Raw genomic sequence first — 26043 nt, 5'->3', positions numbered from 1 at the left:
AGTGGCATGCTTGAAGCTGCAGGTCAAAGGGACAATACTAAAAGGAAAACCCAACTACCTCCCCTTGGCCCAACACTCTAGCCATTCGCCTCTTTACGGAGTTATTTAATGGAGAACACGGCGAGAGCAATGGCTACTGTCTTGTGTTTGTGGAGCAATGCTCGTTTCCTAGTTTCCTTCAATGCAAGATGAGTCACACCCTAGCTGATGGTACCTGAGCCTGTACCCGCACAAATGAATACACTGTTAATCTCCCACCATTAAATACAGGCGTCATGAAGGCAGGAAACTGGTCTCTTTGGTTCACTGGTGCATTCCCAGGAACTGGAATGGTGCCTAGCAACAGAGGCTAGTCAGACAATTCTTCCTGAATTCATTCACTTATTTATTCAGAGCCCAAGGAGAAAGAGACAATCTCACCATCAAAAGTAGGCTACTGGCAAAGGCAGAGAGCCCACCACCCACAAGTATTTGCTAAAATTATGTGTCTACGAATAATACTATCTATCACTACGAAAATATCTCCATACACAAAGATGAGGAAGTACAGAATATCAATGCAGTCTTTCAGGCACAAACGGGACATCATTAATTTCTATAGTCAAAAAAATCCCGTTTCCTAAGCAGTCTGTTAAACATACACTCACTTTAGAGAAACGTACTGCACGTGTTCAGTAAATAAATCAGAACTGGAAAATATTCCAGCTCCCAGGTTCTGCCCCCGGGGAAGACACTCACATGCCTCAGCCCCTGGCGCTGGGGGCACTGCATCCGGCCGCTGCTGGGTGGAGGCTGGGCCGTCTGGACGTGAGGCCTAAACTGGGGCTGCGACATGGGCATAAGCGGCGGGGGCGGGACGGAGAGGTGGTGGTGGTGCTGGTGCTGCGGCTGGTGAGGCGGCTGCGGGGGCGGCTGGTGCTGCGGGGGCGGCTGGAGCGGAGGCTGGTGCTGCGGCTGGAGCGGGGGCTGCTGCTGGGGCTGGGGCTGTGGTTGGTGCGGAGGGGGCAGTGGGGGGTGCAGAGGCCCCTTCCGTGCCAAAAGAAAGAGAAACAACGGTTTTTAAATGTATATACTAGTGACTTTCCAATTCGGCCATCCCCTTAAAACCCCCAGCACTAGAAACTTGAAGTGGTGCTGAGACTCCATTTCAGAATCTGTGGACAGAGGTAACATGGTCTTAAATGTAGCAGAAAGCCCAAAGCTATGCTCATTCATTATGCATTTGCTCTGAGTTCTCTCAACCCCAAAACTCCAGGTGTTTGTTCTAAGGAAACAACTAAGGATGCAAACACACACAACGTTAAGGATGGTGCCCGCAGCACTGTTTCTAATACCAAAGTACTGAAAGCAGTAAACATGTCCAAAGAGTAGTGGCCGCCACGAAATGTAAACTTGCGCAGTGTTTAAATGATGCAGTGAGAGCTAATTCATGAACAGGAGATCCTGCCACTGTGTTAACAAGAGCATGGCGACAGGATGCGCTAGGACAACCTGGGAAACCACAAGCACCCAAATGCTGGTGGTGACCGTTCCTACATGATGGGATTTCTCAATTTCCTTTTTAAATACTCAAATATTTAAGCAACAGAGATGTATTCATATTTTTTAATAAAAAGAAAAATATTTTACCCTACTTTAACACATGAAATAATTGTTTTTTTTTTAATTTCGATAGTCTATGTGTGTCTAAATAGTTGATTGAAGTATCATCATTCTGTATCTTAACAGTAAGTTTAAATCTGAGCAGAATCACACAGGGCAAGAAGGACCTCACAGAAACTCCAGGCCCCCCATGAAACACAACCTACAGCAGAGGGCACTCAAATCTTTCAAACAACAGGGGAACAGCAACTCCGTTTTCCCCTCCATGCAAAGAATCTTTCTATTACATTTTGCAGGAACATAATTTGACAAAGAACTTTATTCCCACTGGTGAACCTTTCAGGAATCCTGCAATGATGAGCGAAAGTACTATCCAAACATGTCCTAACTTTATTAGCAGTACCACCTTGAAAAAATCTGAATACTGAATTTTTTTCATTTCCCCCAAAATGACAATCACTTTTTTCCATTTCTCCTACTATTAGGGAAAAAAACAATACTGTCCAGAAAGTTGCCTTTAATAAGCAGCACGTTTAAGACTAAACCCTTATTCTTTACACAATCTCCACATTCTAGAAGACTCCGCAACAGAAACTTCATTTTATGAAACACAGAGATCCAAAGCTCCAGGTGCACCCCTCCTCCGTGCAGCTTGCCAAGACGCATACCTGCAGGTTAGGCTGTGCGTGGGTGGGCAGAAACGGCTGTCCCGGGCCAGGCAGGAAGGGCTGCCGAGGAGGGATGAAAGGCCGCGTGGCCGCTGAGCCTGGCTGGCTAAAGTGAAGGATCCCCACTGGACCTGGTGGCTGGAGAGTTGGCCTGACGGGCCTCTCTCTGGGGAACACGGGCTGCTGTCCCTGCTGATTAAACGCGGGTCCAGGCTGAGTGAACGGTAAGGGACTAGGGGTGGGCACTGGGTGGGTGCTGCTAAGAAGCGTGGGGGGCGGTGGCGGCGGAGGGGGGCTTCGCTGTTCCAGGAAAAGATGACTCGGGAACCTTGGTTCACCTGAAACTGAACAGTGGTGCAACATTACCTTCGGCTTGTACACAACACGCCTGTCACATAACAGCAGTTTTACGTACCATCTTACTGAGAACAAAAATTACAAGTGGTGGGTAGAAGATAAATGCTACATTTTACAACTTTTTTCTAGATTACTTCATTACTCCTTTTCTAGAGAGGACTGCCTCCTTTGTACGAGATTCTCACATTGCAGATACCAACAATGGCCAATTTTAGCATCTGAAATGACAGGAAGTGCTCTGATACAAAAATCTGACAATCGTCACAAAAATCTCCTACTGGAAGCTCAATTCAGTTTAAAACATGAATGTGTTCAGGCACATCACCCAATACGACTTCGTTCTGTGAGCCTGCACGGTCCTTTACCTCCTAAGAAGAAAGGGTCTCGCTCCTGCGGCGGGGGCGGGGCCCTCCACTGGTCCTGGAGGGGAAGTCGTGGGGGCTGGCTGAAATTGCTGGGTACAGGCCCAGGTGCGTGCTGCGGGAACTCTGGAGGGCCCTATGGAACAAAGGGAAAACAAGATGAGCGGCAGGAAAATAGTCGGCCATTTCCAGAAATGGATGCGTACGTGGTTCCAACCTGAAAACATCCAGTAACTGCCTCCTGTAGCCCCCCCATATATAACTAGATGTTACAAAGTGATCCTACCATCAATGAAACAAACATCAAAATGCAGCCCTGAAACATGAATTCCATGTTCCAATATCACTACAGCAGAACAAGAACACTATCTTTAAGCTTACTGAAATCTATGTGATTACCGACCCTTCTTGCCCATTAATCTGAAAGGCTAAATGTCTACTTCCAGTGTCCTTGGCACTGATCATCTCGAACATGCTGTAATTTGCTGCCTTTTGAACACAACCATAAGCTACAGCTACGAAGCCGCTTTATTTCTAAAGAAGAAAAAGACATTGAATGTGCACCGTAATAAACATCAGCAAGCTCCAATGTAACAGGACAGTGTGAACTATTTCAGAAACCCTGCCATATACGTACTGCTACAAAAGACATGTTTCGAAGCCGGATTCCACTGGATAAGACACTCTGAACTCGGACAGATTAACATTCTTCCACTAGAACTCTATTTAGAGACAAACTAAACTACTTCACTTTTTAGTTGGCCTTTTAAGTATTCAGAGATCTTTACAAGCACCACATTTGCATTCTTTCTTTGTTTTTTGGGGGGGGGATGAGGCATTTAAAGAAACCCTCACCAATTTTTTTCACTTCTCCAGAAAGAATTCATTAATTATACAGATCATCAAAATAATTTTCATTTAAAAACATCTTCTCTGAAACTCAGCCAGTATTTCTCAACTTTTAAAAATCAAACTCCTTTCTCATAAACTTGAAATTCTAACTCCTTTTCTGTCATCTTATTACTAATACACTTAGCTGTTGCCTCTAAATGTGACAGCATCTTACAACATTGAAAATGTTTTTGCAAACTGCATTTACCTTCCCTCTCTCCTTAAAAATCTGTTCTCCCTGTAGCATTGTAAGAACAATGCACAGTAAACGGAATAGCACCCACGAAAAGCTCCAGAAAAGCCCATCAGGCGTGGAAATGGCCCATCGGCAAGAGGGAGGACTGTCACCACCGGGAGAGTCCAAGAGAACTATCCTGGAGAACCGTGGGATCCAAGTCAACTCTTGGGAACACTGGGTCCGTCCAAGTTCTGAGAACCACGTAACAAGTTTATAAAGACCAAGTCATAACACCTGGACTAGTGCTGGAGCGACCTTCAAGGGAACCTGTGGGTCTGCCTGCATGCAGGGTGTGGGGGCGGCAACGGGACAGGCCCTGGCGAGGGAGACTCAGGAAATGGCCTGGTGAAGTGCTGGGTCTGGAAATGGGTGGGTTACCTGGATTCAATGACAATTCTCTTCTTCCTCCGGCTGGTCTTGCAGCCCAGGGGAAGCCAGGTCAGGAGGCCAGAGAACTGAGCCAGAGCCAAGGGCAGGGTGTAAACCAAGGCTAAGGTCTAGTTACCAGCAAACCACAACGGGAGACACTTCTACTTCGCACAGATGCCCAGCCTCTGCACATGTGAGCCAACGCTCCAGACACAGCCCCTACGGCACGGTGACTAACGACTGCAGTGATTTGCCCAGGATTTCAATAAACCACCTTGGTAAAGCCAACGTGAGCCAGTCGAGTATTGATACTGTATGAGCACCTACTTCAGAGTAAAGACCCATGGGCACTGGGGCCCCTAGGGCCCCGAGTCCCTGGGCATAATGGCCACATTCGTCACTGGTGCCTTACATACTCCACACCAAGCTCTGTGCAGCACCCCGACCACCTGAGCTCATGAACACGAAAGCACAGCAGGAGCACGAGACCCATTTCACAGCCAGGGAAACGGAAACTCAGGACATTAAATAATTTGCCCACGGTGACATCATTCTATTTTCCTTTAAATTTTATTTATTTATTTTATGATTATCATGTTTTAAGTAGGCTCCACGCCCAGTGTGAAGCCCAGTGTGGGGCCTGAACTCACAACCCTGAGATCAAGACCTGAGCCCAGAGCAAGAGTTGGACGTCCAACCGACTAAGCCACCCAGGTGCCCCTTTTTTTTTTTTTTTAAATCAGAGATTTCAATACTCAAGAAAAACAAGTTAAAAGCTCCCAAAGGGTTCATTTTATTCTTAACATGAAAATGAAGCAGGGGAAGTTTCAACCCATATGATATAAATCTTATCAAAATTACTAAATTTGGGGATTTTAAAAACCAGATTTTCCCTTGACTTAGGAAAACAAGAGCCTACAAGTCAACAGAATTGTGAATTCTGGAAACCATCACGTCATACACAAACTTCCATATTTCATACCTCATCCCCCTCTTTGGCAAATTTTCACTCTACCCGCTGTCTCAGCCAAAATGCAAAATCTCTACAGAGAAGGGCTTCTCCTCTAAGTCCTCGGTACAGGCGCTCCATTTTCTCCTGCCCTACTTTCCTCTCTTGCCAGCTCCATCTGGCCGGCTCACAATTTCGGGAGATCTGCCCGGCACATGGCCCATGGACCATGCACCCACCCACATGCCCCACTTCTCCACACACCACTGAGTGCTGCTGGATAAAGCTGGAATCACCAAGAGTGTGGATTTCACTTCAGCTGGCCCCTCAGTGTCCCTCGGCAGTTTCTCACCTACTGCCCCGGATACTCGGCCACCTCCGAGCAGCTCCTGGTCCCTCCGCCCCCGCAGCGCTGTCCTCCCTAATGCTCCCACCACGCGAGGTGCTTCCTCCTCTGGGCTCATAGGGACTCCCAGTTCTCTTGCCTTGCAATGCTGTCTGCATCCTGTGTCCTATCTGCTTTCATTCCCCTCCATCGACATAGAACATTCTAGCATGAATAATGTGCTTGCTGCTAACTTTCACTCTAAATTATTACATTGGTCAGATTTTTCACTAAAAAGTAGGAACAGTATACTAAATTATGACCAGGGTTGAAAGTATTACACTACTGATTTGTTGGCAAGCTTTCCTCCTGAACTTGAGTCAGCAAACTTCAGGGCTCGTAACTCATGCACTGCATCAGTCAAGGAGCTGAAAAAACACAGACGCAGGGACACAGTTCAGAGAAGAGGACAGACAGAATAAAACGTACTTTCTGAGAAAGAGGGGGAGTCCTTGGGTTATTTCCACTCAGCCCTGAGGTCCTGTGTTGTACCAAGAGCTGGAAAGCGGCGGCATTCATTGTGGGAACTTCTTACAAACGTACCAACTGTTTCACCCACTCCACCAAAGGGGAGAGCAAAGTGTCATTTCTCCACGGTACCGAACCGCTCCGGGATCAGCACTGCCGTGTCCTGCCCCAGGCAAACCCCACCCGCACTCCTTTCCCGTGAGTGAGTGCCCTACAGGACCCATTGTGCACAGCATCTCCGTCCGTGTCACCCACGCCTCGGACCGGAGGCCCAAGTCGGGCCCAGGCAACTGCCTCTGGAGCTGGCACTCCTTCACGCGGGGACCAGCAGTTTCTGCTCACCTTCCGTCCTGACTCTACTCATAATTACGAGAAGCGGAAAAAGGCTCCTGACTTTTCTGTCTTGACTAAAAACCATGGCTTTCTTCGTGATTTAGTATGTGAAGGCCCGGTACTTCCTGCTAGTTTTCGCGCCGGGCTTACATCACGCAGGGTTTACAGAGAAATGGAAACTACTCGGTTTCTTCTGAAATCTGTCGGAAGCGATAAATTCCACGACTGCGTTTTATTGCCCCACGCCCCTCCCCTGCTGAGGAAGCCCCAGACAGGACTGGCCACGTGGCTGCGACAACAGGGTTCCTCACAGCCTTCCTTTTCTCCTTCCATTAGAGAGTTAATTTCAAGTCCTCCAAAAGATAGGTTTTCTCATTATAGATAAGGCGAAATGTAACTGGAAAAGTAGACTGGCTTCCTTTCCATTACACGCAGGTCTGCTAAGTTTTGATTTTGACTTCGCCACAGGTTGAGATCAGGGAAAGTATTCTCAGCCCCCTTCATCCGTTTCTAAAAGGAAGCAGTTACTGAATTATGAGAATGAACGCAAAGAGAAACCAATGTGGTTAGTTTTCAATAAAAATTCCAAGCTGAGAACTAGGTACATTCCTGGGAGATTATTTTAAATATTCATAACTTCTAAAGACATTTTTGTATTAAACTGAAAATATACTGAGATCATAAATCTTGCCCCCTTTAGAATTCTAATATTGTGATTTTCATCTCTTTCCAGACCTTCTTTCCTTTTACTAATTATCTACGTGCTGCCTAATTGCATTTAGACACAAGCACTCAAACGTTAGCAATATGGAACAAGGCCCCCCCCCCCCATATCCTTTCTTCATCAGTCACTATTCAGACAGAACCTGTCTTCCAGCTGGTCGTCTCTCCGAAAGGCACTGGCTAGCAGAGGCTGAGCAAGCAGGTGGCAGCACCGGCCCTCCCATCACCTAGCACAGCCCTAAGCATGCAACCGAGCCTCTCTGGGTCTCCGTTTTCTTATCTATAAAAGGCAGGGATACTGATGGGACGTGTTTCTCATGGGAGAAGATGAAAGAACACGTTCAAAGTACCTATGACAGTACCCGGCAAGTAACAGAAGTTCACAGTGTTTGCCATTACTGTCACTTGTACGTGACATTTTTGTAGACAGCATTCCATACTGTAAACCTAACACAGAGCTGCTGACAAGCACCATGTCTCCTTAAACCGTGCAAAACAGACCAGCGCAGGCCCCCTTCCTGCATTCTCACCCGAGTCACAGAGGAGCTGCCAACACCCCAGCAATCCCACGCCCTGTCGCACATCCACTCCCACTGCTCTCTGCCCTTCGACTGACAGGTCCGTGAGGGGTGAGACCATGATCTCTTTTATTCACCAGTGTATTTTCATGCTTGGCACAGGGCCTGGTCCACAGACGTTTACAGATATTTAACGAATTAACTGCCTATTTCTAATAGCAAGGAAATCCCAGCCCCACATTCGAATCTAAAATACTACAGTGGGTTAAACCCTGGCTGCCCACAAAGCACACAGACAGTAGACGGCTGAGTGCTCTAGGAAGGACATAAGGGAGGCTGGAATAGACCGACGAGGCACTGGGCAGCGAGCCCCGGAGGCTCTTGGGCCGAGCAGACTGAGAACATAACACAGCGCACCAGGACCAAAGAGAAGCCAACATCAACAGAATCCAGTTCTCTGACTTAACTGTAGGACAGAAATCATTTTAACTTGCTCTACTGTGATGTAAAACAGAGGAAAAATGAGATGAACATGGACTCCTCCATCCTGCAACCATTCCCCTATTTTTAGAGAACAGAAAATGAAGAATGAAAATTAGATGGACGGTTTGTGGGCTATCCTTCCAACGCTGCTGTTTTAAGGAGCACAGCCCAGGCCAGTTTCCTTCTGGGCTGTAGACTGAATTTAAGAATCATACACCCGTGGGGCACCTGGGGTGGCTCAGTCATTAAGCGTCTGCCTTCAGCTCAGGTCATGATCCCAGGGTCCTGGGATCGAGCCCAGTGTCAGGCTCCCTGCTCAGCGGGGGGAGCCTGCTTCTCCCTCTGCCTCTGCCCCCTCTCATGCTCTTTCTCTCAAATAAATAAATAAAATCTTAAAAAAAAAATAAGAATCATACACCTGTAAGATGCAGGATACTCATATAAACCACACAGAAGAACCGGAGTAAAATGAAAAATAACTAACCACTTCATTTATCCAAATGGTAGTACTCAGCAATAATCGTGCACCACACATATGATAACAAGGCATTTTTACGGGTCAATCCTAAAAGTAAATACAGATCAACAAGTTAGAACTATACTCTTTCACCCAGAAAATACTCAAGGAAGAGTAAAACAAAACATGGTGGGAGCAAGTCGGCATAATGGCAAACCTGACCATACTACCCTAACAGCATGATAAATATATCCATACATAAAATGTAAATATATAAAAATAAAAAGCCATTTGTAAAACGTAAAAAACTAAACCAAAAATTATATAATATAAAAATAAATGCCATTTCTAGAACTGAGGCAAATGTGGATAGATCTATATGGCAATTTGTCCAAGATCATAGAAGTCAGTAAGAAAAAGTGAATGTAATTATCTTGTTAATGTCGCAGGATGCTCATGAAATACAAATCTGTTATTTATGGGGCTATTTGGCTTTATATAAAAATTAGCCGCCTTCCTCCCCACCAAGGACACAGACCCCTGATGTTCCCCACGTCTGTGCCCACATCTTCTTCCTGAGCACCAGCCAGGCTACATTTCCCAGCCAGTCCTGCAAGGCAATGTGGCTGGGCACGTGACCACGCCTCAGCCGACAGCATGTGAGCAGAAGTGATGCAGGCCAGTTCCAGACCTGGCCAGTTACAAACAAACTCCCAGGACTGACCTTCACCCTTTCCCCACCATGCAGAGGTCTGTGGGGCCCAGAGGAAGTAGCTAGCCCAGAGGGCAAGGTGAGTGAGAAGAACACTTCGTAGTACCGAGCCGCTACGGGCTCAGGGCTGGTCAGTCACCTGCACTCCAGCCGATCCTCCTGTGCTGGACACTCTGGGGCCATCGCCAGGTCCCCTTTGCACGCAGGTGCTGCAGGCCCCAACTGTTGCAAATGTTGTCCTGGCCAATGGATGCTGCTCCTCCAAGACCTGCCTGAGACAGTCCATGGCCGGCTGCCCCAGAGGCCCCCCTCCCACCCGACCCCCTGAGATCAGGCCAGGGCCAGAATCTTTGACCTGAAACTACATAGTAGCCGAGTTCTACCCCCTTCCCATCTTGCATCCCCAGCACCCTTACCTAATCCTGTGCCCCCAAATCCCCATCTTGGGCTCTGCTCCTGCTGACCCAAGGTTACGGCCCACCCTATACTGCTGCTAGGTAACTCTGCAGGGGACTCCTCTGCTAACTCCTTCAATCCTAGAATGCCCTATGAGGTAGCGATTCTGCTCACAGAATCTTCTGAGCATTTCAATACCCCACACCCAGTACACGGCTAGAAAGTGGCAGAGCCTGGACTCACTCCCGGGTCACCCATCTCCACAGCACACATATTCACCCGCTGTGCTTGTTAGGAACAGTTATTTCATGTTCTGTCGTCTGTCTCACTGTTTCATTATCACATATGTATATGTAATTGTGTGACAGTATGTTAGTGCTGTGGAGTCAAGAAAACCAATAAATACTAAAACAAGTCTACAGTCAGACAGCCATGGAAATTCCACGGCTGGCCTGAATGGTAAGAGAAATTAGCAGTTCTTATCTGATCAACCTATGAGAAACTGATAAAGGAGGCAGGACCAGAGATGTTATCTACAATTTAGAAGAAAGCGCTGACTCAAGTTGAGTAAACAAGGAAATCTCTGGCTTTGGTAGTTTGTCCAACAGAATAAGAATGGAAAAAGAGGGTTTTGCCAGTGTAACCTTGAAACCACAGGCTGACACCAGCAGGTGTGATAACCTGGGGCAGCCAGACAGAGGGCAGTGAGCGCCTGGTAGGCCTGATTATGGCGCGTCGACCAGGCCCAACGACACTGGCAGGGGGGAGAAAGAGCTTTACTGACACCTGCATCAAATCCGACCAGAAAGAAGCCCATTTCCAAGACGTCAAATGCCTGCGTAAGGCCCAGAGGGTAGGAAGATTAGAAAAAAGATTAGAAAAAAACTATAAGATATTAGTCAGAAAGAAAGTCAATGGCTGATACATGAAATGAACCAGAGTGACAAACAGTTACTTCTCCAGAGGTGGCAGATCACAACACACACAAGGGAGAAATCATCTGGGGAAGACACGCAGGCCCCTCACTGCGTCCACTGGCCTCAACAGGTAATAGAACCTCAGAATGTGAATACTTACACGAACTTTAAAATTTTTAAGCTTTAAGATCCTAAAAGCTTCTTATTGACTATCATCAGTATTGCCTTTTTGAAACAGAAATTAAACAATTAGCAGGTATCATGAAGCTCACGGTGCCATTTTCCTCACTGGTTTCTGTTTCACTGTGAACACAGAGGTCACTTTTTTTCCCCTTTATTTACATAAATTCCAGCCATAAGCTTTAGCCATGTGAAAACGATTGCTAATTGCTTACCTAGTATAAATTTTCACTCCTTCCTAAGTAATAAAAGGGCAGCACTGCCCATCTAAAAGTCCTTGAACTTGTCACAAGGGTAGCCGTGTGACTAGGGTCTGACCAACAAGACTTCACTGGCATCGTGGGATGGGGGTCCCTCAGGAGGCTCCTTGGGGGCTGCCTCGGGAGGTACACACCTTTTGTCCCCATCCTTCCTCCTCTTCTGGCCTGGAATTTGGGGAGAAAAATATATGGGTCCCTGTAACATCACAGAATTGCTATACCAACCCAGAACTTTCTCGTTTTTATGCAAGAAGTAAAGACACTTGGTTTAAGTCATTGTTAAGTGAGTTTTCTGTCACGTGCAGCCTCATTCACATCCTGACCCCGAACAAGTCAAGTACAACACCGTACTTTTCACAAATACGGTGCCAAGAAACAGGCACAACAAACAACTTTCCCTTTAAGGGAAGAAACTCAGGTTTAGAGAGTTAAAAGTGGATTAGCCCACATTCCACTGTCCACGAAGCCCCATTTTCGGACTCTTGCTTTATGAAGTTCTCTTTCTGCTGTCACACACTGCTTCTGGCTGTGACCGATGTGTCTTCAGGTAATGCTGAATAAGCCATGGTTCCAGGCTGGCATTCCCCACCTCGGAGGCTCTCCTGATGGGAGCATTCATTTAAGAACTTCTATCATTTCACGGGTATAAAAGATAATAAATTACCAATTCCCTCTATCAAATGCACAATTATTTTAAGACTGTTAGTGAACTGTGAATACATCATTTAACAGAACTTTCACTACTAATTCTTCTGCCTTTTGAAAGAAAAGGCTACCTTAATCCTTTCAACTAATTGCTCTATTTTGCTTTTCTTTATATCCCTTTAAGAGTCTAAAGTAAAAAAATTATCATTCTCATATAATTCTTATACAAACCGCACTCTCATGTGTTCCGCATCTCTTGTTAATTACATGATGTTATCTGTGTTAATCCTACTCAGGAAGAACTGACAACTTCAACCACAAAAAAAAAAGATGAGAATTCTGCATAAATTGCTTAGCCCAAAGTTAATCGTATAATGCAGAGAATAAAGAGGCTCTAACAGCTATTGTATGACTTATCAGCTTCCCTAACAGGGTCACTTGGTATATTTTAATAAGACTAATTAAATACCTTAACAATGTCATTGAAACTTCATGCATCTTTCAATGAATTACAACCTTCCTTTACAGCATGTTTTCATTTATTAATCTCACTTAAAATGCAAAGAACTATATAAGAGACCAACAGACACTTAAGAACGCCTCTCAGTTAATTCTGATTAGATGTGGGTTAAATGCAGAGAATAAAGACCACTAGTGACCCCTGACATAATTAAAATTATGCTCTTCTATCACAATATTAATCCTCTTATTTTAGTATTTTCATATATCTTTTTTCTTTCAGATTGTGCCTTGTTTAATACCTACATTTATTCCCTAAAAGGTACTTTTGTATTGGGAGATGCTTTCTAAACACTCTGAAGAAGTACATACCCAGGGCTAAGCACTGGCTTTCGCAGATGGGGCGGACCCCACATGGACTTAAAACACATGAAGATAACGGTCCCGGCTGCAGCACTGAAGCCAGGGCACGTAGCACACACTGTAGCCCTGCTCTTGATGAACATACTGAAGCCTATTTATTTCTTATTTCATACAATGAAAAGCCCTTTATCCCTGCACCTTGCCCCTCCCTCGTCCTCCCCAAACAATCCCACCCAACCACAGTACCAGCCTTCCCAGCTCTTACTGACAGTCATAATTTTTTTTTTAGATTTGAATTGCATTTATTTTATTATGTTATGTTAGTCACCATACAGTACATCATTAGTTTTTGATGTGATCCACGATCCATTGTTTTCAGGTAACACCCAGTGCTCCATGCAGTACGTACCCTCCTTAATACCCATCACCGGGCTAACCCATCCCCCCACCTCCATCTCCTCTAAAACCCTCAGCAGTTTGTTTCTCAGAGTCCATGGTCTCTCTTGGTTCATCTCCCCCTCCGATTTCCCCCCTTCATTTTTCCCTTCCTACTATCTTTTTTTTTTAACATATAATGTATTATTTGTTTTCAGAGGTACAGGTCTGTGACAATTCACAGCGCTCACCATAGCACAATCTTAAATACAGTTTGGATCCAATCTGCCAGTTTACTCATGTGCTTTTGAATACTCAGAGAGAAATGGACAGGTACACCATGACTAAGAGACTCGGACTGCCATGGCTGCAACCCCATCTCCTGCACCCAGTTATGTGAACTTGAGCGACTGAATCTTTCCAAGACTCAGTTTCCCCATCTGTAAACTGGAGAAAATGTTCCCTTCACATGGCTGTTGAACACAAGCTCTGAGCAAACTCTAGGACACAGTAAGCACTGTCTCCTTTCCCGATGATTTTCAACAGTACGTGCTCGAAGAAGACTATTTCCTCACTCAAAAAAAGGACAGAGCAGCAGCTCTACCAACTAAGAGCACAGTCTGTTTAAAAATTCTCATCTGTGAATACACCCACCACATGACTCACAATCCCCACTCCTAGCTATTTAGTGACAACTACATTCATACAGAAAACGATGCACACGTTTATACCAACTTTATTCATAAGAGCCAAAGACTAGAAATAACCCAAATGTCCACATGGTGAATGGATAAACAGACCGTGGTACATCCATAAGGCAGAATAATACTTGCCAATAAAAAAAAGATGAGCCACTTACAGGTGCAACATATTGGATGAAAGAATCTCAAGAGCACTGTGGCAAAGGAAAGAAGCCAGATTCAAACCAAACATGCCCCAGCAGTCCAGGACAGGATTTCAGTGACAAAAAAACGATCTGGCTGCCAGGGGCTGGGACGGGGAGAGGAGTGACCACAGAAGGGCAGCGTGAGGAAGCCCTTCAGGAGGCAGGACTGCTCTCAACATCTTAACTGTAGTGGTTACACAGCCGTGTGTACTTGTGAATTTTCACAGGCTTGTGCATCAAAAGGACCAAATCGTAAAAAAGTTTTTTAAGTTTCTAATCTTTTGGAAGAAGTGCTTTCCAGTCCTTTATAATAAAATAGGACCTCTTTCAAAGTTTATCTTAAAAATGCATTTTAACAGACCTATAGGGTCTTCAGAAACGCCAGAGAAAGTAAGTATTAAAGATAAAAATTGGTGTGCTTTGCAGGATACATCAGCAAAAACAGGCCATAAAGATTTTCTTGGCACATACAGGAGGTTCTGAGAGTTTGACAATCTGTATTATCATCAATCCTGCACTGGCTGGATTGTTACATTACAGATTAGGGTAAACTGCACTCAAGAGTTTTAGTCTACTTTTTATGAAAGGATGCATGAAAGGTTTTCATTTCAACCTAACAGTTTTACTTAGCCAAAGACTCAACATGACAGTTTAGCACACACTTCTAGAAGGTAGCTTTTATAATGTGGCCTACTGGCTCACCTACTGTACAAGAAACCCACTTCATGTAATTTCAGTCAGGAGTCCCAAGGCTCAGAGTTACGTGTGCAGACTCCCACCCAGCCGATCTCTACCCGGCACACACAACGTGCGCTGGCAGGATGGCGAGTCAAGTCAACGGGGCGCTGAATCTCATAACCACCACACTTAATAGCTGTTACCACAGTGTTTAGCTGTTCCTGTTACTGCTGCAGATGGGAATTCATTGATATGATTAAATTTGATGGTATGATAATATATGGTAATCACGATTAATCAGAAACCCACTAGCAAATGGAGGATGTTGGGTATTATGTCACCTGCATTTTAAACTGCATTCTCTCCCCTCAAGCCTGACAATGTTTGACAGCTGGAAGGCTCTCATCCCGTACTCGCCTGCTACTACTGGTAGATCTGATAAGAGAAAAATGCCCATCATTCCTTCCCGATCTTAAGTGCTAATAATTACAAGGCATTGCAGGCAAGTTGTAAAAACAGTTAGGGGTTCAAAAGAAAGGCTGGAATAAAGTCTAGATTCACATCTGCAAGGGCTCTAATCAGAAAGAAATGGAATTTGAGGCAGCGGTCTCATCAAACATGATTTGCATGAAATGCCATATAAAACACATCCAGGACGTGTCAATCACCACCACCTGATACCATGCACCCGTTCCATGGAAACAGAACACACTCAGACCTACCTGTGAGGTGCTATAGCTACACAGTAAACACAAATGGAAATCTTATTGGGTTAAGCTAAATAATAATGTAATTGCTAAGAAGACTAATTTAAACTTATTAGTCTTTTTTTTAATGTAACTTTTAGTTTTAATTTCAACAAAAATCACTCAGAAATTATTCAGCAGCCAAAGTACTTGGTATTTAACTAGCTACCCTGAAATACCAGCTTTTACCCAGTACGTCAATTCAAAATCAATGACTGAACAGGTTTTTAAAATACCCTAAGGGGCCAAGAATCTTCACAACTTGAGTTACTCAGGATTTACCCATATGCTTAAAAATAGCAATTACACCAACACCTAAAACAAATTAGGTTAGCAGAATCTCAAAGCAACACTTTAAAATATTATTAGCCAACATTTTAGTGTTACCTTTTTATGTGGGCCAACTTTAAAAACAATAAACACCTCTTTGAGGATAAATAACGTTAACTGGAAAATATACTTATGGATAAAAACAAGACTTCAAACTTCATGTCAGCGACAAAAACATCAGGGACAGCCTTTATGGAAAAGGAAACCTATCGGACTAACACGTAAAACAAAGAGCATTTGGAAATGAAAACAGAATTCAAACCGACACAAAGAGAGCAACTCAAGTGCAGAAAGGTAAACAAGCCTCCCCACCCCCTCCCTCATAAAAACAAAACAAAGAAAACCACAACTGTTCTGTGAAACTACATTCAAAGGTCTTATAACATGAGTGAGGATGCTTCATGAGAGCATGAGGGACGGCAGGTGGTAGATGGCAAGGCCGGACGGAGCACACACAGCGGCCACGGAGGGAGGGAGGGACAGGCCCTCACACAGCACTTAAGGACAGACGCTTACTCCCTGTGCCCATCAGCTCCTCCGAGGACTCACTGTTTAAAGAGCTGAGACATATTTTACATTTGGCAGAGTAATAATGTGATATTAAAAGGAGTATGAAAAGAATTCATTCTCTGATAACGCTATCAATTGTGATACATTTTTGTATTTCAAAGAAAGATTCATAACTCAGACTTGAAAAAATAAAACACCCTGGGAATTAAAGTTTGTGACGAGAAATGTTTTAAAGTACAGCACTAAGAGCTGCATCCACAGTGAAAATTAAATACACGGATCTAATTCTTAGATGCAAACCTAAATCACAAAGCACTTCACCGAATTCGGGGGGGGCGGGGGGGCTCGATGCCAAGAGCTAAAGCAGTATTTTCCAAAAACATCAAACATAAGGATGCTTTTCTTATGATATTTACTACTTTGACATTCAAATCTTTGTCTTAAAAACTGTTTATGCAATTCTCTCAATAAAATTCACCAACAGGAAATAAAAATATTAGTTCTCCTACTATATCACGCATAGCCTAGAATACCATATTTTCACCTAAAATTTGAATTTTTCCAACAATCTTAAGTGATTCTATGAAAAATAGGTTTAATATTAGGTTGCCTAGGCTTCTCTGATTTTTAACTAAAAAACTGGAGGCATTTCCACCTAATACAATTTCTAGGTGTACTAGTTCTAAATTAAGAATTTCTCAAGTTTTCATAAAATTGTCAAACAAAATGGATTTTTAAGAAAGTAAAGCTTAGGGGCGCCTGGGTGGCTCAGTCGTTAAGCGTCTGCCTTCGGCTCAGGTCATGATCCCGGGGTCCTGGGATCGAGTCCCACATCGGGCTCCCTGCTCGGCAGGAAGCCTGCTTCTCCCTCTCCCACTCCCCCTGCTTGTGTTCCTGCTCTCGCTCTCTCTCTCTCTGTCAGATAAATAAATAAAATCTTTAAAAAAAAAAAAAAAGAAAGAAAGAAAGTAAAGCTTACCACTGTTGGGGAAGAGCAGGAAGACCTTAGCATTAATACCAACTAGATACTAATTCCCTAAAATTTGGAAATTTAGTGGTACTTGTACTGACTGCCTTTTTTACTCTTTAGTCAGATGGGTAGAGCTGAATTTCTGTACACTTAAGTGAGCGTGATGTAATTCTCCAGAGCAAATTCACATATGTATCATTGAAAACAAGTAAAAAACTAAATTACATACCCCTTTCTCCAAACTACTCATTTTATGTAGGGTTCATCATGGAGTCTGAGTCAGTAGACGTCCTTCTCACACAAAAGGATGTGAATTACAGAAATGTACTAAGCAAAGTGAAGTTCACTGCAATCCTGTCTTTCCCCAGCCTAAGCTCCGTTAATGAATCCCCACTGCTCCTAGGATAGGTGGAGCTGCTGCCGACAGCTTCAGGAGTCCCTGATCTATGTCTGCAGATCAGCTTCTGTACAGAGTCCTACTCGCCCTGTGCCCAGTAGAGCTGGCCTAGCCCTGGGCCTTGTGCACAAAGTGCAGATAAATAGCGGTTGAATAAGTGGCACAGAAAATTAGTACTGAGAGATCTTGCTCCAAGACTGCAGTGAACTTCACTTTGCTCAACAGATCAGTGTAATTCACATCTGTTTGTGTGCCAAGGAAGACTACTGATTCGAACAGACTCCATGATCATTCTGAAATTAGGCTTCCTAACGTGAATGTTTTATCAGTCTGAGGGTCATCTTACAAAGCAAAATTCAGTTTAGCGAAAGTAACAGGCAGACCCCAGGGCAAACTGCCATCAGTAAGTAATCTCCAAGGGTCTTTGTTAAAACACAGCAATACTATCCCCACTAGTTTTATAATTTTACTCAGGCCAAAACTGGCTTCACTGAACTATGCTAGTCTGTTTTATGGTTTAGGACCAGCACTAGGCAGAAGCACTTGGCATGAAGGAGAAACTCACATGCTCACAAAACTACATTTACACTGACAGCAACCAAGTTCAACCTAGTAGAAAAGGAAAAAACAGTAATAAAGATCTGGTCTATGTAAAACAACAGGAGATGGCCCAAAGTGGGTCCCCTTTCTTAATGATATTTTAATGCACTTTTTCAAACACACTACCTTTTCTGTGTTTTTTTAAAAAAAAGAAATTTTTACGTCATCTCTACGCCCACCGTGGGGCTCCAACTCACAACCCCAAGAGCAGAAGCTGCATGCTACACTGACTGAGCCCGCCGGGCACCCCCAGCTCACGTCTATTTTTTAAAAAATAGATTCCACATCTGATTACGTTCTTTAAGGAAGACCGACTACAGATATAAGTAGAGCACTGCACTTTTAAGACCACAGGTACACTGTAACTGCAGCTTAAGATCCAGCATTTGGGACTTAACAAAAGGTACAAGACGTGTAAGACAGCGACAGACAAGTGAGCTCCTTGTCTCCTACCGTAGCACCAACTTCGGTGTAGCCCAGCCACCTCGTGCCAGCCGCACATACTGCCCATCTCAAAAATAACAACAAAACCAGACGTCACACCTTGCAGAAAACTCTTCCAAAAGCAGTTCAACAGTGTTTACTATCCCCAGAGGACTATATAACTTAAAAATAAGTTCACAATTTCAGGGTGCGTGGCTGGCTCCATCAGTGGAGTGTGTAACTTGGTCTCGAGAGTTGTGCGTTCGAGCCCCACGCCGTGTGTAGAGACCACTTAAACGTAAAATTAAAAAAAATAAAACAAAATAGTAAGTTCAATTTCTCAAAGAAATATCCTTTTAAGGGCCCCAGGGTGGCTCAGCAAGTTAAGCATCTGACTCTGGATTTCAGCTCAGGTCACGATCTCAGGTCGTGGGACTGAGCCCCGTGTCAGGCTCTGTGCTCAGTGTGGACTCTGCTGCTCTCTCTCTCTCTCTCCCTTTGCCCACGCCGCCCTGGGCACAGGGCAAGTAGGGCTCTGTACAGCGGGGTGGGCAAAGGGAGAGAGAGAGAGAAACCATGCTCTCTAAAATAAATAAACCTTTAAAAAAGAGAGAAAGAAACTTTCTTCTATGATCCCCTTATCCTCCAGTATTATGCGGTTTGCTTCTTCATCTAGGATTAGACAAAATTATATTTGCAGAATGGAAAAATAGAAGTAGATGAAAATTACAAATGATTAATTATTAAACACATTTTTATAAAAATATCAAGTACATACAAAACTGCTTTGTTCTTCTTAAACTACAATTGGTTTTCAGATCAAATTTTATCTCCATAATGCAAACAAAACACAAAAATAAGTCTAATAATGATTATAACACAGCTGCTTACATTTCTGAAAAACAGCAAAAAGTACTTAAAATATCAGAACTTAAAATATAGTAACTAGCAGTTAAACTACTTCACCAGAAAAAATGTATCTAACAAACAACTAAATCACATGTGCTTATCACTGGACCATGCAATTAATAAACCCTCACTGTTATAACAAGTGCTTTGAACAGAGAACTGTACTCAATAAATACCGCTTAATTTAAAAAACCTAGTTTTTAAGTACACTTCATAATTTAAAGGAAAAATTAGTTAATATGAGGTAATAAACCCATTCAGAATCAGTTTTAGAAAACATATTATAATTCATAAATAACTACAAATCAAAGACGTTTCTAAAAAATACTCTGAACTTTAAATCCAATACTGATTTTATTTTTGAATAATCATCTGACTATACACCTAGAGCCTTCATTAAAACTTCCTTGCTAAATGCCTTATAATAAATAAGCTATCTACTTAAGTGTCAAAGCTAGGGTCCAACAGTCTTTTAGATATTTCCTGAAATCAGAGATTATTCAGTCTCAACAAAAACTTTATCTGTTTTACATAAAAATGATACTAAAATTTTATGATCTGGTCCATTTTTTTTTCAACACTATAAAAAGAACAAGTCCTCACTGATTTAACAAAACCAAGAACTAATAATAAATCTAACCCCAAACTCAAAAAAAAAAAAGAAATTTATTTAAGCAGGTACAACTATTTAATAGACATTTTTCTTCTAGTTAGAATGTATTAGAAGAATGGATAAAGTGAAGGAAAGCATACCAAAGTATGGAGGGGGCAGAATCTGTACTTTCTTGTAAAGATACTTTAAAGAGAAAACCTTCATTTTAAACTATAAAACCAAGAGCTCATTAAGACTTTTGAGGTTTGGTTGTCTGCCTTTTTTTTTAAGCAAGTAGAGATCACCGTTTTTTTTTTTAAAGACTGATTTATTTATTTGAGAGACAGCATATGCATGAGCACTGGGGGGGGGTTGCAAAGGGAGAGAGAATCCTAAGGCTGAGTGCGGAGTCCAACACGGGGCTCAATCCCAGGACCCTGAGATCATGACCTGAGCTGAAACCAAGGGTCAGACGCTTAACCAACTGTGCCACCCGGGCACCCCGAGAATTCATTATTATTCCCTAGAATTTCACACACATACCCACATGTACACAAATTCACACGTGCATGCGTGCATGCACACATGATAATAAAGCAAGGCCCTTTCTCACTTAACGTGCGGCAATAATGAAATCAAAATTCATACTCTTTAAGATGAAAGGCGCTGTATGATCCTGATTCAACACTTTTACAGTTAAACAAAATTAATTCCATTCTCAAAAATCCACTGACCTTAAGCTTTTAACAAACATTTTCCACTGCAAAAATTATTGTCAATATTTACAAATCTTTAAACTTATATTTAGTTGGAACCACTTGTATTTGCTGTATTAATATTTCTTAGTAAATATATGCTCATCCCTATCAGAGCAGAAGGAGCAGCTGCTACTCACTGGGAATCTCTGGGGCCCCACAGCAGGTCTCGGCTGGCTCGGGACTGGCAGCAAGGGCACTAGGAAGAAAACACCTTAGGTTACAAACACCGTTTACTTCAAAAACAAACCCACTGAGAAAGGAACACAGTATGTTAAGTTTAATAAAAAATATATACCATGTGTAAAATACACGTAATATATTAAGTTTACACTTAACCTAAATCCCATACAAGGGAAGGGGAGAGCAGAAGGCTTGCCAGCGTACAAAGGCATATGCAGAAGCTGAAATTTCAGCAGGGAATTCCTATTTAGAACTAAAATGTTTTGCAATAAAAAAAGAGCTTACTCCTCTAAAATAAAAATGGCCTTAAGTTTCACATTCATCACCCAGTTATCCAGACTATCTACTCCAGTTATGGTTTCTGACTCCAATCAAATACAAATTTAAATCTAAATCTTCTAGAATCATGGGGGGAGGGGAGGAAAACACACATACCCATGGCAGTGTTACAAAGAACAATCTACTATGCCAAGACTTTCGGTTTGGTTTTGTTTTTAAACAAGCAGAACTCCAATCCATCTACCGGAAGAACACAAAATCATAATTTTAAAACAGACATTTTATACTAGGGAAGAAGCCACATGTTAGTTTTATACCCTGGGGCTAAATAAGGTATGCTCAAGTTACTTAAAACATATGCATTGTACTGATCTAGATTTTGGAGGGAAAAAAACAACAACAAAAACAAACCACCACCCCCCTAGGGACTGCTACAGGTGGTACGTTGTTATCTTTCATTAAAACCTGCTGCCAGATGCATGTAGGAAGCTCTCAGGTGGTCAGGTGTTACGGGCTGAACTGTGGCCCCCTCCCAAATGTGTATGCTGAAGTCCCAACCCCCAGTCCCTCAGAACAGGACTGGACTTGGGCTACAGACCTTCAAAGAGGTGATTACAGTAAAATAAGGTCATGTGGGTGGGCCCTGATCCAGTGTGACTGGTGTCCTTATAAGAGATTAGAAACAGACATGCACAGAGAACAACCAGCCACATGATACAGAGAAAATAAAAAAATAATAATATCACATACCAAATTTTTAATTTAAAAAATGTCTGGTGAATAAGAAATAGAGAAATTATACAGCTTAAAGGTTAAAATTACTTTAAAAACAGAACACTAAGATAAATTTTATTTACTATAGGTACTCAAGGAACTCTAGACATCAAGCCTTATAATGAGGGTCAAACTTCCTCAGGTTCAATTTAAAGTGACTGTTTTTGAAGCAGAGTCACGACCCATCAAACACAAGGTGTGGCTAAAAGAAACTTACCTGGATAAAATGTAAAATGGCAGAAGTCCTGAGAGAGAGAGAGAGAGAGAGCACGCGCGAGAGCGAGCCTAATCCAGTAAGTCGAAATTTCAGAATGAGGTCAATTTGAGAGACTTTACATAGAACAGGATCCAGCCCCCAAGCCTATACAGCCTCCTAAAAGGCACTGGGGGAGGGGGAGGAGTTCATCAATTTATCTGAAGCAAAACAGTAGATTGTGAAGTGGAGAAACAATTAGAGTATCTCTGACCTCAAAAGATTGTAACGAAAGCGAAGGAGAAATAAACTACATATTAAACAATATAAAGGTGATGGTTTTTAAATTAAGTACCAAATATAAAGTACCCAGACATTCAAGACTATGTGCCACTAATTTTTAAACTTGGCATTTAAACATCAATTCCTGTCAGAAACCTCAAATACAACAAAAAGATTAAAAAAAAAAAACAGGTTTCTTTAACTGGGGGGAATGAGAGCAAGAAAGCTAGGAGCGATCTCTGGGAAGGAATCTGATTATAATTAACAGATTTCTTACACAGAAGCCTCTGGTTAGTTGGCTTGCTTTTCTTTTCTTTTTTAAAGTAAACCGTAAAAAGCAACAAAAAAGAAAAGAAGGGAAAAAGAACGAAAGTTGACAAACGAGAGCACCTAAGGACAGTGTGAGAGGGGCAGATCAGAAATCAGGCCGGGAGAGAGGGCCTCGGTCAGACTGCCAAAGCCTCTGCCAAGTGTCCCTCGGGGGCTCTGCAGTCTCCCGGGCTTGTGAGCAGGGGACACTTCCAACTAGCTGCCTTCCTCTGCGCCGTGAGCAGAAGAATTTGATACTTGTAATGGTAACACACCATTCTAGCTGAACCCTGTACTAGGAATATTTGATATTCAACATTTATCTTTCTGTTGTTCCATGTTATTTAATGGACTAAACTGAGTAAGTTTTTAATTCATTACAACAGTTTAATACGGAAAAATCTAGAAAACAAGTTAAATTTCCATCAAAACTGGTTAATTATAATATGATGGAACCCTCTTCATCCTTGAAAACGTGTGCCATCAGGAAGAGACGTGCCTGCGCGGCTACTTTTTAAAAAACATTTTCATGTACCTTTCAACGGCCTGTGGCTCTGAGACCCTGGGGTCTCAGACACCCTCTGCACAGGAGACACGCAGACACTGGCAGCCTCCCTCAGGAAGAGCTCGCTCATTTACTACGGACACTTGACTCTTCAACGGCGCCCTGCGTGTACAACCAGGCAGGACAGGGCTGCGCTCCCTCCCGCATCAGCCTAGCTCAAGATCAAAGGTACGCCAACGAGAAGGAACGTGGGCTCTGTAGCAGCCAGCTTCATGGTGAAAAATCACTGAGCCGGTTCGAAGAGTGTAAAAACTATTGTCAGAGAGCTGATCTTACATTTACTGAACGATGAGCTTTGCGGCGCAAGGCCTGCATTCTCTGTCAGGCTGCTGACTTTTTGTTAAGGCACACTGTTTTCATATCTGGAAGACGTCCTGGGGTTTCCTGGGAGCTTTCCCACTCTGGACTTCTAATACTATTTGTTTGTATTAGGCTACAGGAAGTCCGCACGCCCTACCAACTGCCAGTTTTCCATTCCGTGTTTATGAGGAAATACACAGTAACAGATGCTGACCTCAGTAAAATTTCTCTGAAAACCAACACCGACTGCAGGTGCCCGTCCTGGGAAGCCACTGTGGCCAGGGCCCCTCTCATGTGGGGGTTTGTGCATCCCGCAGCTGCTGCTGCGGGAGACACAGGCCGGGCGCCACTCACTGGACGACGGCAGGGAGCGCGGCAGCCGCACTGCGTGCCTCAGGAGCGCAGAGCCCCGGCGGAGGCGGCGGCCAGGAAGAGAGTCCAGTAGGAGGTGGGGACAGGTGGAGCCGGCCCGGGGGGGGGGGGGGGGGGGGCGCGGCGGTCGGGACCCGCTCTGCCTCTGCCTCCCAGGTGTGTAAAACAGGAGCGGTCTCCCGGAACACGCCCGAGGCCAGCCCGCCGCCATCACCCTCCCAGATGTGCTCCAAGGGCACAGCTCGGTCTCAGAGTGCCTCCACCCACACTTCAAGTCCCATCTCCGGCTTCTCCCCAACTTCTGCAACTATGGGATTCCAGGTTCAGTGTCAGCGGAGCCCATGGGGGCCTCAGCCACCCTCTTCTTGCTCAAAGGGAAACCGAACGCTCCCAAAGAGGAGGCTGTTTTCCTCCTGCCGGCTCTGCAGGTGGGCCGGAGGCCCTCAGGGCTGTCAGTGCTGTTTCAGACCCCAGCTCTGGCTCTCGCGTCACCCGATGGGTCACGCCTACCCCCAGTGGCTGTCCGTCTACTGGCCCAACTGCGGCTCCCGCGCCCCAGAGTTCAGCTCCTGTCTGACCACTGTCTCCAGCCCTGTCTTTAGTCTTCACAGAGACCATGCTTCCCGTACCTGGCCTCCTGGGTCCCTGACTACCGTCCTCCATCCCTCTGCGGCCACGTCCAAGACCTGGCCGTCGTCAGTGACCCACGTTTCCACAATCTCTATGCAGCTCCCTTTGACCTCGCCACCTCACTCTCTCCCAGTGACCGCTCCTCCTTTTCACCTGTGACAAGCAATGCCACTGCTACTGCTGTCAACACCTGGATTCTGGCAAATGCAAAACTGTGTCCATCCCACATACCCACACTGTGATCTGATGCCAAGTTCACCACCACACAGCTCAAGGGGGCTTCAACACAGCCTACTGTCCCCCACCAGCCCATCCACTCCCCTACACGGAGACTCCATACCTTCTCTCCCCTCCTCAGACCTGCAACACTCCTCCTCCCCTGTGTCCCGCCATGCACAGCCCTGCCACTGGGAGCCTCCCAGCGAGGACCAGTTCCACCGCTGGGAGCCAGGTCCTGGCGAGGACCAGTTCCCCCTCGCCTGCATCCATGAGTTCTCTCCTCCTCAAGGAGCTGCTGGTGTTCCCATCTGGAAATAAGAAATTTTCTCTCAAGCCCACTTCCTCCCACCCATTACCATCCAACTTCTGTTTTAGCAAAACACCTTCAAAGACCATCAATGCAATGCCCTCCCATTTCCATGCCCCCAATCTCTCCCCCGCCCACCTAAGTGAGGCAGGCACCTTCCCCCTGATACCACAACCACCTGTCAAAATCCCCAAGGCCCCTCTGCTAAGGGCAGTTGTCAGCCTGCAGGCCACCCCACCGCCCTGTCCGAAGAGGCCACTTTCCTCCACGACTTGCCCCCCACAACTCTTTCGGCTTCCTCCTTCCTGCCCCCTGCAGGGCACCCAGCTGTCCAGGTTCCAGGCCTCAGGCTCTCCCTACACTTTCACTTCCCTCCTTTGGGGCTCTCACTGGGTGCAGGCCCTAGACTTGCCTGTGTGCCAATCACCCCACAACTTGTACTTGAGCCTAGACCCCCCTCGTCCGAACTCTTACTATACCTGTATACCAGACACCTCCACCCACAGGTCTCGCTGGCACCTAAAATGTAGCACATCCGGAACAGAACTTCGGGCCTTCCCCCCGCAAAAATCAGTCTCCCCATCACAAGTGGCGGCAAGTCCGTCCTTCAAATGCTAGACCCCCTTGTCATCATTCCTGCCTTCTCCCTCCCACACACCCACATCCAGTCCATCACCACATCCTGCTGGGTCTGTGCCCAACTCTATCTAGCATCTGACGGCTT

The 26043-nt window shown here is 44.5% G+C and overlaps 1 protein-coding gene across 3 annotated transcripts in view; it reads right to left on the bottom strand.

Moving 5' to 3' along the window:
* The window catches only part of RBM33 (RNA binding motif protein 33), a 124602-nt gene that overhangs the window by 38828 nt on the left and 59731 nt on the right, over positions 1-26043 (bottom strand). For all 3 annotated transcript variants that reach the window (XM_025862213.2, XM_025862215.2, XM_025862216.2), the window contains 4 exons: positions 21047-21105; positions 2993-3125; positions 2271-2614; positions 739-1026 (listed from right to left, as the gene is read on the bottom strand). In XM_025862213.2, coding sequence (XP_025717998.1) covers positions 739-1026; positions 2271-2614; positions 2993-3125; positions 21047-21105 — 824 coding nt within the window. The remainder of the gene's footprint in view (positions 1-738; positions 1027-2270; positions 2615-2992; positions 3126-21046; positions 21106-26043) is intronic.

Source organism: Callorhinus ursinus, unplaced genomic scaffold (genome assembly GCF_003265705.2).
Source record: "Callorhinus ursinus isolate GAN/ISIS: 27379988/994484 unplaced genomic scaffold, GSC_fseal_2.0 scaffold80, whole genome shotgun sequence".
In the NCBI taxonomy this organism is placed as follows: Eukaryota; Metazoa; Chordata; class Mammalia; order Carnivora; family Otariidae; genus Callorhinus; species Callorhinus ursinus.
The sequence above is the reverse complement of the archived record's forward strand: the minus strand, read 5'-3'. Positions and strand labels throughout refer to the sequence as shown.